Source organism: Rhododendron vialii, chromosome 13a, assembly GCF_030253575.1.
Source record: "Rhododendron vialii isolate Sample 1 chromosome 13a, ASM3025357v1".
Lineage (NCBI taxonomy): Eukaryota > Viridiplantae > Streptophyta > Magnoliopsida > Ericales > Ericaceae > Rhododendron > Rhododendron vialii.
This window is the reverse complement of record NC_080569.1, coordinates 9053127-9069110: the sequence shown is the minus strand read 5'-3', so window position 1 is coordinate 9069110 and position 15984 is coordinate 9053127. Positions and strand designations below refer to the sequence as shown.

At 37.3% G+C, this 15984-nt stretch overlaps 2 protein-coding genes across 4 annotated transcripts; one reads left to right on the top strand and one right to left on the bottom strand.

The window, feature by feature from the left end:
* The first annotated feature begins 1272 nt into the window (after positions 1 to 1272).
* LOC131314737 (U-box domain-containing protein 33-like) lies at positions 1273 to 10217 on the top strand. Its single transcript, XM_058343581.1, has 7 exons — positions 1273 to 1795; positions 2768 to 2886; positions 4737 to 4846; positions 4995 to 5517; positions 5919 to 6470; positions 7757 to 8479; positions 9754 to 10217. The coding sequence occupies exons 1-7, from the start codon at positions 1522 to 1524 to the stop codon at positions 9934 to 9936; spliced, it is 2484 nt and encodes an 827-aa protein (XP_058199564.1). The 5' UTR covers positions 1273 to 1521; the 3' UTR covers positions 9937 to 10217.
* Positions 8331 to 12740, bottom strand: LOC131314739 (epsin-3). Of its 3 annotated transcripts, none has more exons than XM_058343584.1 (5): positions 12091 to 12740; positions 11533 to 11655; positions 11259 to 11420; positions 10551 to 11164; positions 8331 to 10250 (listed from the first exon to the last, which is right to left on the bottom strand). In XM_058343584.1, the coding sequence occupies exons 1-4, from the start codon at positions 12225 to 12227 to the stop codon at positions 10567 to 10569; spliced, it is 1020 nt and encodes a 339-aa protein (XP_058199567.1). In that variant the 5' UTR covers positions 12228 to 12740; the 3' UTR covers positions 8331 to 10250; positions 10551 to 10566. The 3 variants fall into 3 exon arrangements, with proteins under 3 accessions (XP_058199567.1, XP_058199568.1, XP_058199566.1); XM_058343585.1 differs by lacking the exon at positions 8331 to 10250 and having other exon boundaries at positions 10470 to 10756; positions 10943 to 11164; XM_058343583.1 differs by lacking the exon at positions 8331 to 10250 and having other exon boundaries at positions 10470 to 11164.
* Between the last annotated feature and the right edge of the window lie 3244 nt (positions 12741 to 15984).

Here is a 15984-nt window from a genome sequence, read left to right as displayed (position 1 = left end):
CAGAGAAATATTTTTTATGATTGTGAATAATAGGTGTCCTAGTATAGAGAATTCCTAAGTCCGCCACCGGTGCTTGGTGAGGCCTTCATGCGGTATTTTGATGATTAGAACCATTGTTTATTCTAGTTTTACAAAAAAAAATTCCTTTTTAGTAATTATTCATAATTTGTTTTGAACAAGTCATTTGTACAAAGAAATGATTTGTCGAATGATTGAACATATATGATCACACTAAATTTTCCTTCACTAAAATAACTTGTTTGCTTCAGGCCTGGAATTTGAATGAAAAAACGGAAGATTGGATCGAGCACTTGCACATATCAAATTGAGTTGATTTGCCAAAAGCCCACTCAAATTTTTTTTTAAATTATTGAGCAGCTCAGATCATCTGTGCGAGACCCGTAACAGGCACCGCAGGCCATTAGTACCTCATCAGTATAAAACTCGTCGGTGCTCTTATCGTTTTGCAGTATCACATAAACCGTTATTTGCGGGCTTAAAAAAGTGGAATGTGATTATTAAATTCCGACCGCGTAAATGTAAAGTATTACTCCTATTTATGAGAAATGATGACATGAATGAAATGGACCCGTGGGACACACAACACTCTATGCAAATAACATATCATAGAACACATCGGGACTGGTAAGATATATTGAGTAATTATCATTTAAGAAATAGAGGTTCGTGAGACCAGTGGTAACTACGTATAAAAACAATAAAGTTCGCAAAACAATATTGGAATCGCAATATGTTTGATTATATAAACCTTGTAATTTAATTGAATGAACTTGGAAATAAAGCGATAAAACTGAAATATTGTTAATGGAGATGACTCAGATCTAGCGATGGAATATACTAGTGAATTAACTAAAATGATTGACAAGTTTATACGAAAATGAAGTTAAGAGTATGTCACATATAATTAGGTATCCAAATTCCGATAGACGAAATTTACGGCTTTAATCAACGAAAAAACTATGCGTACTCTTTAACCAAAAGAAAAATATTTTCACACTCCTTTTTCCAGTCACTTCTTCTGTTTTTTAGTGGGAATTTTTTTTTTTTACTAAAGAACAAAAACCCAAAGGAAAATCTTTATTACTCCATGTAGGGGTAAGCAAATACAGTAAGAAAGAGAATTTGCAGGTCGTCATCAGAAATGTGATAAACGGCCTAGATTACACCTGCCGCGTTGTCTCTCTCTCTCTCTCTCTCTCTCTCTCTCCACACGATGCACATAAAGATAGTAAACATCAAAGTCTCTCTCTCCATTTCAAAAAAAAAAAAAGTCTCTCTCTCTCTCTCTCTCTCTCTCTCTCCATATGATGCACATAAAGATAGTAAACATCAAAGTCAAGCCGAGCCCAACTTTAGGCAGATAAAACTACTAATAAAATCCTTCCACGAATCTCACTCTTCATTCATTCATTCATCATTATTGCATCATCGCAAGCCGTCCATTACCTCTACTCTACATAGCAGCCAAAACAGAACAAAAAGATTCTCTCCGGCGAAAAGATGGAGCTACTGAGTCCTGCCTACCCGCAGGACCGCTTCTCTGGGTTTTCACCGCCGCCGCGACTAGGGTTCGTTCGGACAAGTCGGACGGCGACGTTTCAAGTGCTGGAAATCGTTGAGGAAAGTGGATGTGGTGGTGGAGTGGTACACGTGGCGGTCGGAAAGTCGGTCGGGAAAGCCGTTGCTTTGCTCAATTGGACTTTAAGGCGGTTTGGAAGCTGGGAGATTTGCATTCTTCATGTCCATCAACCTTCTCCCATGATTCCTACTCTCTGTAACTCTCTCTCTCTCTCGAATTTTTTTTAATGCAATGATTATTTAAATCGCTTCTCTCTCACATATGGGGTGGGACCTGACCGGGCCCATATCATGTGAGAAAGGGTACAAAGATTTTTTTCCCTCTCTCAATTATCTTTACATACTTGTGTGTGGTGGAGAGAATTTTGATCACCCTCGCTTTGCGTTTGATCGAGTAGCGGTCGGTATTCAATTGAAAAGTTTAATTCTCGGGTTTAGAACTGGATAGAGGAAAATTGGGTTTTTTGATCGAAAAATTGAATTTTTGCGTGGTCTCCTAATGAATCAAACCTTAGTACAAAATAAGCACAGTGACATGGGTCAGCGAATGCGGATAAAGTTATCCTCACCAAAGGCGTGGTGAACAAAATTGCTCTCGAGTGTGGTGGGTATGCGCTGTGTACAAGTTTGCATATGGTATTTTTGTCTTTGAATTCCCATATTTTCCCTATTATGATCTGTGCTACTTTTGGACTTCTTGCTACTGGGATTTCGAAAAAGGTGGAATCTTTTCTGCGAATTGTTTGGTTACTGGAATGTAACATGGAAAAGTGAAATGTTAAGCTAGGAACCACACACACTTGAACAAGCGAAAAAAATAAAATAAAAAAATCCCGATGCAGAGATGTACATGATTTGGCAAGATTGCCTATGTACATGGCTAGTGTAGCTAGCATTATATACTCGAGGGAGGCTCCACAAACCCAACAAGACACCAGAGATTTCGCATAGGAACTTGCAATGTTTGTCACAACATTAAAATAAATTAGGACTCCACCTATTTTGGCATGTCTGTTGAGGCAGGATTTTACATCTATCTACAAATGGAAACTTATTGGATTTTTTTTTTGTTTCAAATATCATTCTCTCTTTTTCTGTGGCTTAAGGAGGCCATGGAGTATGTAGAAACATAGTTCACATTAATATATGCAATTAACATGGTTTGCAGTGGGAAAGCTACCGGCAAGTCATGCAAATGGAGAAGTGGTAACGGCATTCAGGAGGGAGGAGAAAGAGCAGATGCAAAAACTTCTATCCAATTACTTGAGCATATGCAATCGATCAAAGGTTCTCTTCTATTTAACTTTCCACGAGTTGTCCTATTTATAAGAAATAGCATGGGAGAATCATTTTAAGTGAACCCTTTCATTAAGCACTCTATACTTTTGTATTTCTTGCAAGCATCGAAATATTTGTTTTTCAAAACTGTCTTGATCACCCCCATTGACCCTGCCTGCATGAAAAATACGTGCATGTGAGTTTATTGCCTTTTCTTCATTTGGGAAAACAGATCCTATCGCTAACTCCATGGAATTCGGACTGAGGTTTGTGGAGTTGGTTCAGTTGAATGGGATTGAGCATATGCAAGAAGCAATTCCATCTTGTCTTAAAGACAAACTGTAATTGATTGGAATGTTGGTGAAATCAAGGGGTGAAAGTGATTGCTCTTGCCTCTTGGGTATCTTCAGATCTTGTTTTGACCTTAGCTTTTGAGTTTTGATGTCTTGCTGGAGTTTCCTTCCAAACTGGTCGATAGTGAAAATGACATCACGTGAAGATAATCTGTGCAAGTATACTTAATGATTGTCGGAAAATTCATTCTCTTCTCTACTCCTGATTCCTTTAGTAGTTGGCAAGTTAGGTCCTTTTACATATCCTATAACCTCTTTAACAATATCCTATAACCTCTTTAACAAAATGTCTATTGGTCTCTGTGACCTTTGGCGATTCCAAGTGGTTGGCTTGTATTTACTTTTGGTTCTCTCTCTCTCTCTCTCTCTCTCTCTCTCTCTCTCTCTCTCTCTCTCTCTCTCTCTCTCTCTCTCTCTCTCTCTCTCTCTCTCTCTCTCTCTCTCTCATGGTGCCACTATAGAAGCAAGATTTTGGATATTCTCCTAGATATACTTTCCTTGAACATAGCAACAACATGTGACCAAGGAAATTTTTTATTACAGTAAGATGTCATGGCAATATCTCCTTCATAAAACTTATGGCTAAGGGAATCACTAATGTTCGTTACAACGATCTTATTTAAGGTTGTATGCAGTGGATTCAAACTTTCACATGCAAACACCACGAATTAGATCCTTGAAATGGTAGTGCAAACTGTAACTACTATTTTACTGTTAGGACACCAGTACAGCTATATTGGTAACAAGAGGTTTTGTGCTTGTTAACAATGACGGAGTGCTGCTTCCTCTAAATACTTGGGGTTTCACCATATCAACTAGTGTCAGTGGCGGAGCTAGGATTTAGATTCGGTAGTGGCCGAAGTTAAAACGAAAAAAATTGAACCACAAATTAGTGAAAAGCCTCAATAGCAATATTCAAGAATTCCAGAAACACAATCCCCAATTCCTAAGTGAGAACATGCAATACTCCCTAAAATTAACAAAATTCATACTTTGAAAGGCAAAAGAAAACAATTACAATGTACCTCTGCCTATGTCTAGTGTTAGAACGTAGAAGTATCAGGCTCATTTGACTCCTATCTTGTCTTTTCATGTTTCTGTGTTTGTAACATTCATCGGATGCACATTATTTGATTTTGTTTCAAAACATAAACCCATTTCATCTAGCTTTTTCTGCCTTTGGTATGTGAAATGATGGAAGCAGATGAGTTTCTTCACTTTATTTCTACTTATGATGGATGAATAATGATAAACTCACCATTTAGTGCTGCTCATAAAGGATTTATGTAAGAAAAACAAGTTACTCCACTTGCTAATAGTAAGCTTGAAGTTAAAGAGATGTACGTTTGCTTCTTCTTCTACTGATATTATACAATTGAACTTTGTCTCAATCTTATCTGGTCTCCTAGAACCTTCTTTTTAGTTGAAACTTGTTAGTATTACTCTACTTTAGATTGTTCGTTTCTTATAACTATAGTTGGTTCATGGAAAACAATCCCCATTCAGGTTAAAGCAAGCATCGTTGTAACTGAAGCATCTCAAGTTGAAAAGGGGATCGTAGATTTGGTGAACAAACATGGTATCAGGAAGCTTGTAATAGGAGCTGTGCCAGAAAAGTAAGTGGTTTACTTGGCCAGAAAATGCAATATCCTATTGTGTAGAATAAATTTTTTCAGCCCACGCTTGTGTATATGGTAGTTTGGGTGTAATGGTTCCAAGAATTTTACTTCTCTAATTAGCACACAACCGAATGATATGAAACAGTTGCATGAAGGTCAAAGCAGGCTCTAGCAAAGCTAATTATGCTGCAAAAAATGCTCCCCACTTCTGTGAGATACAGTTTGTCAACAAAGGGAAACATTTGTGGACAAGAGAAGCATGTGAAGGCTCAAGCTTTGGTAATGGTGAGGTCGCATTCAATCCTGAATGTCTTCAACCCAGCTCTGGTGGAAGTATAATTTGTGCTGAAGTTAGAAATGAGGATCAAGCAGAAGCAGTTCCAACAGAAGTGTTATCAACACCCACTTTACCGAGTTCTATGAATAGATTGTCTCCACCCTATTTCCATAGCTTCTCAAGCCCATCAAGCACTAGTTCTAGTTCTGGATATGCCTCTTCCACTGAACAAATGGGGTCTTCAGATTCAGCAACAAAGGTTGATGAAGAAAGCTTACATGCTCAACTTACAGAAATACAAAGAGAAGCTGAGGCATCAAGGGCTGAAGCACTTCAAGAGTTTTTGAAATGTAAAAATTTAGAAGCTGAAGCTGTGGAAGCTATCAGCAAGGTAAAAAGATTTACTTTTTTGCACTTACTCCCTAGAACTTTAATTTCTTCTTCATGTTCGTGAACCACTACTAATCAGTTCAGATGGGATGTGAAATTCTCGTTTGGTTAATCTGAGAAATCACTAGTCGACAAGTCAGTCTTGAAATTATGTCTGCTGACGCTGTATATCAATATATGCGGAAGTGCGTGAAATTTATGAAAAGTATATTGAAGTTTTAAAGTTTTTAGGCATTATTTGTACCTTGACCATCTCCCAGAGGGCAGTGCTTAAATTGACTGTTCTTTAATTGTTGAAGTTCGCCTGTTAACCTACATTTTTTTCTTGTGGCATATGCAGCGAGTGAATTTCTTTTGCAGAGATTATTCTGCTAATGGCAATTTTTGCTCTGATTTATCCAGGTCAAAGCTTTAGAATCTGCTCGTGCACATGAAGTCAAACTTAGAAAAGAAGCTGAAGATGCGCTGGAGATGACAATTCAGGAGCAAGAAAAGCTCAATGATGAAAGAGAAGAAGTATCTAGAGAGCTACAAAGGACCATGAGAAATATAGCTCTTTTGGATAGTCGTGCACAGGAAGCAAACCGGCGGCGAGAAGAGGCTTCCGGAGAGTTGAAAACTCTCCAATCTTCCATCTCAGCTCTGCGACATGAAAAGCAGAAAATCCGACGGCAGAAAATGGAAGCTACCCGTTGGCTTGATTGTTGGAAAAGTCGTGGTCAAGCTGGAGGTGCAACTTATAATGGGTTGATTGGGTTTACTGAAGGTTCACCTGAGGTAGTAGAATTTTCGCTTACAGATCTGCAAACAGCAACTTGCAATTTCTCTGAGAGCTTCAAGATTGGGCAAAGTGGACATGGTTGTGTATATAAGGGGGAAATGTTGGATCGAACTGTTGCTATAAAGAAGCTGCACCCACATAACCTGCAACGACAATCAGACTTTGAGCAAGAGGTCTCTCTCTCTCTCTCTCTCTCTCTCTATATATATATATATATATATATATATATATATATATATATATATATTATAAGCTCACTGTATATGTATATGTATAACAACAACACATCTAGTCCCCAACCATTGGGGGTATGGGCAGGGGAGGAGTGGAAATGTGCAGTAGCAGAGCTAAGATTTTGACCCTGGGGGGCCGGCTTTGTAGACATATTTTTTTTTTATCAAAACGTATATATATTGTGAAGTTTTTTTACCAATACATTACATTTGTGCATTGAAATGATTCTAATCTAATGCAATTAAAGTATACTAATCATTTGTTTTTTTCTTTAGACTACTTTGACTATCACATGCTTATTTTTTATTTTTTTTATCTATGGAAGAAATTGAGAAATGACAATGTAAAATAACCATTTTTTTTTTTATCAAATCAAACCAAAATTATTAAGATCATAAGTAGATGTACATGAATAATAATATTCAAATTAGGTACATACAAAATGAAAATTTTAAAACTCGGGAGCTCAGGGTGTCGGAGCCGGGGGGCCCCAGGCCCCAACATAGCTCCGCCCGTGGGGGGGGGGGGGAGGGAGGGGTGTTAACATTAAGAATGGAGAAGCCAGCTGCCTAGTTTTTCTAGCCAACACTCATTAAGCCCCAAAAAATTGATGCACTTTGTTCTCCTGAATCTGGAATCCATGACTCCGCTGAATTTCTCATATGCTTAATGTACTATTTTCCAGTCATTAGGAAACTGCATTAGGATGTGAATCGAGTGATTGTCTTAAAACTTATCTCTAGGAAATTTTCTTGTGGAACACATTAAATAAATGGTGAGGTGTAATGCCTCATATTTTTTTTCAAAGTACTGACGTGCAATCCCATGCTTTGTGTATATGTGGAATGTAAAAGAACTATTAGACTTGCTGCAGATGTAGGGAGAGTTTCAAGTCCCGTGCTTTTATGAGTTAACTACTGAGGGCAAATACAAGTGTGGGTTTTGTGATTCTTGATTAGTACAGGACTCATGGTCCACGCTTTCGCTGATCCTGTTAAGGATATTACGGGAATTTGTTGCTTGTAAAACCTGGCTACCCTTTCTGCCGTCATTGTGTCTCTTTTTCCTCATTCAAAATATATTGAAAGACAGTTTGAGCTGTGGACTTCGGCATTCTTGCCGAACCACCTACATTTTTGTGTCACTTATTCTCTGTTTGTACTTGATCTTTATTGTTTGTGTGTGGTTTGTTGACCAACAATAAGATTTATTTTTGCTTGTGCAGGTTCAAGTTCTAGGCAAACTGCAACATCCTCACTTAGTGACTTTGATTGGCGTCTGCCCGGAAGCCTGGTCCCTTGTATATGAATATTTTCCCAATGGAAGCCTCCAAGATTGCCTTTTCAAAAGAAACAATATTTGCTCTCTGAACTGGAAGATCCGGGCAAAAATCATTGCTGAAATTTCAAGTGCCCTTTTGTTCTTGCATTCGTGCGAACCTGAGGATATTGTGCACGGAAATCTAAAGCCTGAAAACGTCCTTCTTGGTTCAGATCTCAGCTGCAAGTTATGCGATTTTGCAATTTCTAGACTAATGCCAGAGGAAACCCTCCGTTGCCCAAGTTTCGGGCGAGATACCGAGTTAAAGGGTGCCCTTTCGTATACAGATCCAGAGTCTCATAGAACTGGGTCCTTGTCAACTAAGTCTGACATTTACTCTTTTGGGCTGATTGTTCTTCAGTTGCTCACTGGGAGGGATCCGGTGGGATTGGCGGGTGAGGTGCGAAAGGCAGTCTCATTTGGGAAATTGACAACTGTCTTGGATCTTTCTGCTGGAGAATGGCCAAACTTTGTGTCAAAAAAATTGGTGTACCTTGGGTTGCAGTGCTGTGAGTTGAACAGCAGGGGTAGGCCTGAGCTAACGCCAAGTTTGGTTAGGGAACTAGAGCGGTTGCATACCTCAGAAGAACGGCCGGTGCCATCGTTCTTCTTGTGCCCTATACTTCAGGTGAGCAATGTTCTTGATATATATGGCAATAGTGATGCATGTCATAAGAAGATCAAGAATAACTAAAATCAAAGAGGCGATGAAGTTTTGAAATTGGTTAGTTTCAAGCCGAACGTATTTGGGATCAATTGGAACGATGTATTATGATGCTTCTTGTATTAGAGGAGTCTTATTTATGTTTATGTTAGGACAAAGTATGTTGGTGGCCAGTTCTTATAGTTATATTGCTCAGGTTTAGTTTGGTAATTTGAAGAATTTCTGGATATGAGTTGCTGGGTTGCCCTTGGGTCATTGTGAGTCAATTTATGCATTTAGTAGTTTGCTCAAGACGAGTCCTTCTAGTATTATTATTTAGTTTTTGTAAGCCTAAAGTTCAGTTGCTCCTAATTCTCGAAATCCTAGTTCTAGATGGTTTAGGAGGTGTCCACCTATTTGAAACTGTGTAATGCTTCGAAATTAATAGTCTAATATATAGAGATATCTCAGAGCTTTGAGGCTTTCTTGTGGATTGTATGAGCAATTTTAGCCCTTGGTGTGATGCCTGCTTCTAGGAGATGGGGAAAATCTAGGGTGACCACAGTTACTGCTGAGGCACTAAGCACTCACCAGGAGAGGATTCGTGAAAACATGGCGTTAGGGAATTTTGGGCACTCAAGACAAGTTTTTATTGTTTGTATCTTGAGCAAGATGAACTCCTCCTGCTGCTGCTCCAGATGTTGCATTTTTGCACTTTATCGGACTGCACTCAACTTGCTGAGGTTCATTGACTGTCATATGTGCTATTTAGCGATAACTGTTTTTGATATGTAAAATGTTTATTAATGAACAGCATACAGATTTCCCTTTTGAGTTGGAGCTTTTGGGCTCGTGAACAATCTTTATTAGGCTTATTGATCATCAAGATGATTAAATTAGGTTCCCTAAGGTTGTGTTTGGAACGACTTTGTGCATAGGAAAAGGCGAAGGAATAAGGAACGGAGAAAATGAGACGCTGAAACTGTTCTTTGGTTACTCGTTCATTTTGATTTCCTAGGTGTTTGTTTCCACAGATTCGTGATCCAAACCTAGCCTTAAGACTTAAGTTAACAACTAACCAAACTTAAGGAAGAATAGCAAAGCTTCAGTGGATCTTGAGCTTTGGCTGAAGCTTGAACTAACTGAATTGGGAATATAATGTGTACATAGGCTGTGCATTTCTGCATTTTATTTACCTAGGCAGTTGGAATATGTTGCTGTGTACATGTCTCACGTTTTTCATGGAATTGCTTTTTTAGGAGATAATGCACGACCCTCAGGTGGCAGCTGATGGGTTCACCTACGAAAGGGATGCCTTGATTGGATGGTTGGAAAATGGCCGGGAAACTTCTCCGATGACCAATTTGAAATTGGACCATTTGCATCTCACTCCTAACTATGCTCTGAGACATGCTATTCAAGATTGGCTTTGCAAATCATAAAGTCGCATTCAAAATATAAGTGCATTGTATCTTGTAGGTATATTTGTAGAGTTGTATTTGGAGGTGTATCTACCTTTTCTTCTTCGTTTTCGTCAGTAGATAAGGAGAGGTGTTACTGACTGTATGAATTAGGTTGGGAAATAACAACGCAGGAATTGCTTTGTTCATATCCTTGCTTGGATGTATGTATAGATTCCAAAGAAAGGGGCAATTAATCCGATTTTGTGTAGCTTATTTGAAGAAATAGATGCCGAATGAAATTCATCCAATTGTTCACACAATGTGTTCGTTATGGATAACGAGCTGGTGTTTCACTTTCTGTACTGAATTTTCTCTGCATGTTCTGAAAGAAACCTGAACAAGTGCAGGATCTAATTTTTGCATTAAGCAAGACAAACAGAACTTTAGCATCGGTCCAGAGAGTCTAATAACAAACTCAAAGCACATACTGAAAGAGAAAACCTCAACTGTTATGCTAGAAGATCTGGTAAAAGAAATTTCTAGGCAAGGTGTCTACTTCTCTGAAGGCTGTGTTTGGTTCTTGGATTAGTAGAGAAATTTATTGACGAAACGATATGGATACAAAACAAAGAAGCTTTTCTTGACGAAAACACAAATTCCACTAGAGTTTCAACAAGCTTGCATGTGTTGAACTGTGGTGGAAAGCAGGGAGTGAGTAGATTGATGCTCAGTTTCACAGAAAGGGTGATCTTCCTCCTGTCTAGAAACACTTGCAGTATCATATTTCTCATCACCCAAGAGGGATTTGGATTCCCCTGTGCAACTCCATTCATGGGAATCCTCTGCGAAATCTTCCTTTTCGGGAGCAACATTCTCTTTGGAACTCCGGTTTTCAGCATCAGCAAAATCATTCCGAGACCTTGAATTCTCTACTTTCTTGCTAGAAAACAAATTGATATTTTCCTCATGAGTCTCATCTGATTTTTTAGGCACTGTTTGGGTTAAATCTTCATTACTGGAGGATGGAAACTGATTTTCCTCATTTCCATGGTCATTAAACTGAGAGTTGCATCTTCCGTATGCTCTGAAAGATGATGGGCGAAGAACTCCTTCAGCTGAAGAAGTCCGCTGGCAAAAGCTTCCAAATCCTTCAATCCCTCGGGTCACTTTCCGAGCCCGATCCCTCTCTTCCTTTAGAAGAGGACCCTTTTCTAGCAGCTTCAATATTCTCTCAGACTTCTTCCTGACAGTAAGGCCCCAGTTGAATCTGCATATTGGAAAATCGAAACTTTGTTAAAACATATAGCAGTAAATCGCGGGAACTCAGTTAGAACGGAGGAAGAAACGACAAGAATTATGACCCTTTCTCATCAATATGTTGAAAGCTTCCCATCTCTGTAATAACATCTCTGTCACTTTGGAATTCCTCAGCAACACTCTCTGGCCCATGGGTCAACAAGTGCTCTAGAAGAATTAAACCGTTGTAAGACGATCTCCAGTTTTTTCTATCGAATATAGCCAACCTGATTCGCGATATCAGACAAAATAAAAACTTGAACCGATCGAATCACATATGTCGAACCCAAAGCAAAATAGATTAACAACAGCATGAGGAAACAAAGAAACTCAAATTACCCCTTGTGCAAAATCTCCACAATTCTCCAGTAATCATCGACTTCGAAAGCAGCCCGCGATATGATCTTCAGGGTACGCGTGTCCGGTGCCCACGGATTTCCATTTGTGGCTTCCTCAGTCAATCTTCATACAAGAAACCCGGATCAAAGGAAAGAAAAACCGTAACACTTCAGTGGTAGCCCAATATATATTTTTAGAAGTGTATGTCGATCCATTTCCAATCCTCAGACCGGCAAAAATCAGATCAAACCGGGCTTGAAATTTTTAACAAGTATATCACTTTCCAACCCTCGGTCAACCATCACAGAAAAAAGCCTTGATCAAGAAGGGCTTGAAACTTCGGCTGCTCCTCTCCTCTCGGTAATCAATGATTTGGATTCGTTGAGAGGATCTTTATGTAAAACAAGTCTCTTACCAGAAAGCCCGGTAAGAGACTTGCTGGTTAGAGAATCTATTTGATATTTTCTACATGAACCTTAACTTATGATTACCGAGATGAACGGCCGGAGAGAGAGAGAGAATCCTGTCCATAGAGTATATGAAAAAAAAGGTACTTACAACTGAGCAGGGGTAACGTCGGTAAGGGCCAACCGGGCGGTCTTGATCTTCTCCTTCAAGAAGAAGGAAGCCTGTTTCTTGAATTCATGGAAAGAAGGTGCAGCCATGTTGCCACTGTTGTTTCCCAAGTTTGACATTTTCTCATGTGATGATCGATAAAAGCCAACACCCAACAAACACAAGAAGCTTGAAAGTAAGAAAGAAGATCTGTAGTGGGATTAGTTTCTTGAAAGTGAGAGATCGACTAGGAATGGCGCAAGCAAAAGGAGCACAACTAATCCCTTTGACTAGAAGAAGCAACTATAATAGACCTGCTCCATATCTATCTCTGCATATGACACAACAGAACTACAAAAAAAAGACACTAAAATAAGCAACTATAATAGACCTGCTCCATATCTATCTCTGCATATGACACAACGGAACTACAAAAAAAAGACACTAAAATATACTCCTCCTATCCATGTGTTGAACACCTAGTATTTGTTTGGTAACGGAAATTCCAAGAAAGTTTGTGTGGGTGCATCTGGATCTTCCAGTTAGGTTTTGAATCCATAGCTTATTTTAATAACCTGAAAGTCAACTTCTGTACGGTGATTTGCGGGTTTTCCGGTGAGGGTCATTCCAGGGCAAAGCGTGCCATTTGGCCCCCCCAAATTTACTTAAAGTTAGGGGCCTATATTTTATAGGGTTTTGTAATAGGCATAAATAAGAAGGTTTTTTTTCTTCTTCAATATTATATGGACAAAGCTATGGTACACAGAGTATACCGAATGTCTAAATTATGACAATTTGTGATTTATGTCTAAATTATGACAATTTGTGATTTTTATTATGACGATTTTTTATTTTCTAATAAATATTTTTTGTGCTAGTTACGACTTCTACTTTAAAATTTACTTGTTGAACAAGTCATTAGCAGGTTACTCATAGTTAAATTTTTTTGTTATTATGTAACCATAATTATTCGTACGAGAAACCATAATACTCGTACCCCAACCAAATATATGTGTACAATATCACAAATTAAATAATGTTACTCACAAATGTTATGACAACGCCATAAATTGACATTATCTTACTATAATGAGTCGTACCAAAAATTCTTTGACACGTATGATATTCCGTAACAAAATCAAAATATGTCGTACCAGAATCAACAATTGTTATACCCAAACAAAATACATGTGTAAAATACCACAAATTCAGTAAAATAACCAAATTTGTTATGACAACACCTAAAATTGTCATTTTTTTACCACAACGTGTCGTATCAAAAGAAAACATATTTAAATACTACAAATTATATAACAAACCATAATTGTTATGATAACACCATAATTTGGCATTTTTATGCCCACAACTGTCATAGCAAAAGAAATTGATTAAAATATTTCGTAACAAGACCAAATTACCACAAATTCAGTAATATAACCAAATTTGTTATGACAATACCATAAATTGACGTTTTCATACCCACAACGTGTCATATAAAAAAATTCAATCGGAATTTTCAGTTAACGATAGCTATAATAGCAAAATACAATATCACAAATTCAGTAATATAACCAAATTTGTTATGTCAATATCATAAATTGACGTTTTCATATCCACAACGTGTCATATGAAAAAAATTCAATCGGAATGTTCGGTTAACGATAGTTATAATCAACAAAATACCAAACCATAAATTCAGTAATATAACCAAATTTATTATGATAACACCATAAATTAACGTTTTCATACCTGCAACGTGTCGTATAAAAAAATTCAATAAGAATATTTAGTTAACAATAGTTATAATTGGCAAAATACCAATACCATAACTAAACATCGTTAGCGAGTATATTTTAGAATGATCGATCATAACTGTTAGAATATCAAGTCATACGATATTCAGCATTGTCACCAAAATTAGATATCGACAATTGCGTAATTGAAAAAATTAAATGCATCCAAATATATTAAATTGAAGTTGATCGCTTATCATTAGACCCTTAATCAGACAAAAAAAAAATTTCCTTTTACTATTGAATTCGTGTGCCGATGAAAGGGCTTTCTAAACCCTATCAATGGTTTTTATCGTCATTATTGTGTCGCGGTTGCAAGTCAACCGTACATTCAGTTACAACAGACAAATTGGTTTTATATCAAGTATATTAAATGCACAATTCTAAATGTTCTTTTGGTACGACACATTGTGGTAAAAAAATGCCAATTTTTTGTGTTGTCATAACAATTATGGTTATATTATATAATTTGCAGCTTTTTACAAATGAGGGAGAGGGAGAGGGAGAGAGAGTCAAGAAAAAGAGAATAACCTATTACCTGCTAAGCCATTTTTTTATTTTATTAATTAATTTAATAAATGAGTGGTTCGGATTATTCACTTTTAAATCCAATGGTTTAAAATAATAGTGCGTATGGTACACCCCAAAATAAGGGGTGTGTACCATAGGACTACCCATATTATATACATCAACGGGGGTTAGCGGGATGTTAGTAAGTTAATTGACAAAAGATTTAGCTCGAATCTTGGTCTCCCACATGGGAGGGACAGGAGTTATCAACTAGGATAGAAGCCCATTGGTTAAAAGAGGGTGTTGCTAATGCCAAAACTGTTTTTGTTTGTGCAAAAATTATAGTGCATAAAAGCATTGTATCATGTGCAAGGTGCAAGGCTTTCATGCACTACAATTTTGGCATTATCATTTTTCAACTTAACTACGTGTAAATTCATAAAAAGGGATCGTTTACCAGATTAACCCTAAACTAAAGTCTGTGGAGCATAATTAACAAGAGGGCTAAGGAACTTTTCAATTTCGAAGTTGAGCCAAACTTATTTTCAATTGACCACGTCACAAGAACGGTTGAATTATCGATTGAAAAGGATAACGCAGGAAAGATCGGTTATGCTAGAGAAATAAAAATGCAAAAAGATTGATATTTAGGTGATATATTTAAATTCTTGTAATAATCACCATTTTTTAAGATTTTATCTCCTTGAGTATTGGGGTATATGTTATCTTAATTTTTTTAGATTTTTCTATTTTTCTACTCGTAGAAGGACGCAAGGGGTCCTAATCTTGAAATTCGCTTCGGACTCCCAGAAATGTCAGGGACAACCATATATTTCGGTTCGATTTTGGAAAATTTCGCTTAGGTTAGTTCCCATAATCTGTGGCGACTCCATAATTTTATTAAAAAAAAAGAAAAAAAATATGAATTTTGCATTATGACCGGCGAATTCTTTTCATAATTGGATCCATGTTTTTTTACCCAAAAAAAAACCAACGCTAAAAAGATCATCTAAGCGCCTATTCCTTACCATTTCAATACTCGAACTCAAATTTAAGTAGAAACCCATAAAAACTCATTCAAACCCATGACTCAAATTTATAGTGCAAGGCCTTGCAAGCAGTGGCGGAGGGAGTAAGGGACGAGCGGGGGCACGCACCCCCGCTGATTTTATTTATTTTTTAATTCAAAATTTAAAAATTTATATTTGACATTTTGTCTTGGTAATTGTATTTCATAAATTTACTTTTAATCACTCTAAGACATTTCGAATATCATTCATTCTCAATCTTATTTCACATATTAGAATAATGTCATTACACTTGCGAAATGAAATATCTAATGCAAATAATAGCGGCCACTTACTCTTTGAAACTCTCTAATGCATAATGTCCATAGTTCAAAAGTGCCTAAACCATGGGCTATGGGTTTTATACTTTAGAATTATTAACAATGGAAGCAAGATTGCTAAATATTGTGTAGTAAATCACTCTTAGACTTGATCCGCTAAGACAATTCAAATTTGTTTGTTTTAAATTTTATGTATGTTACTTTCTTAATAAATAGGTTAGGTTTTTCAATTCTCAGCACAAACGT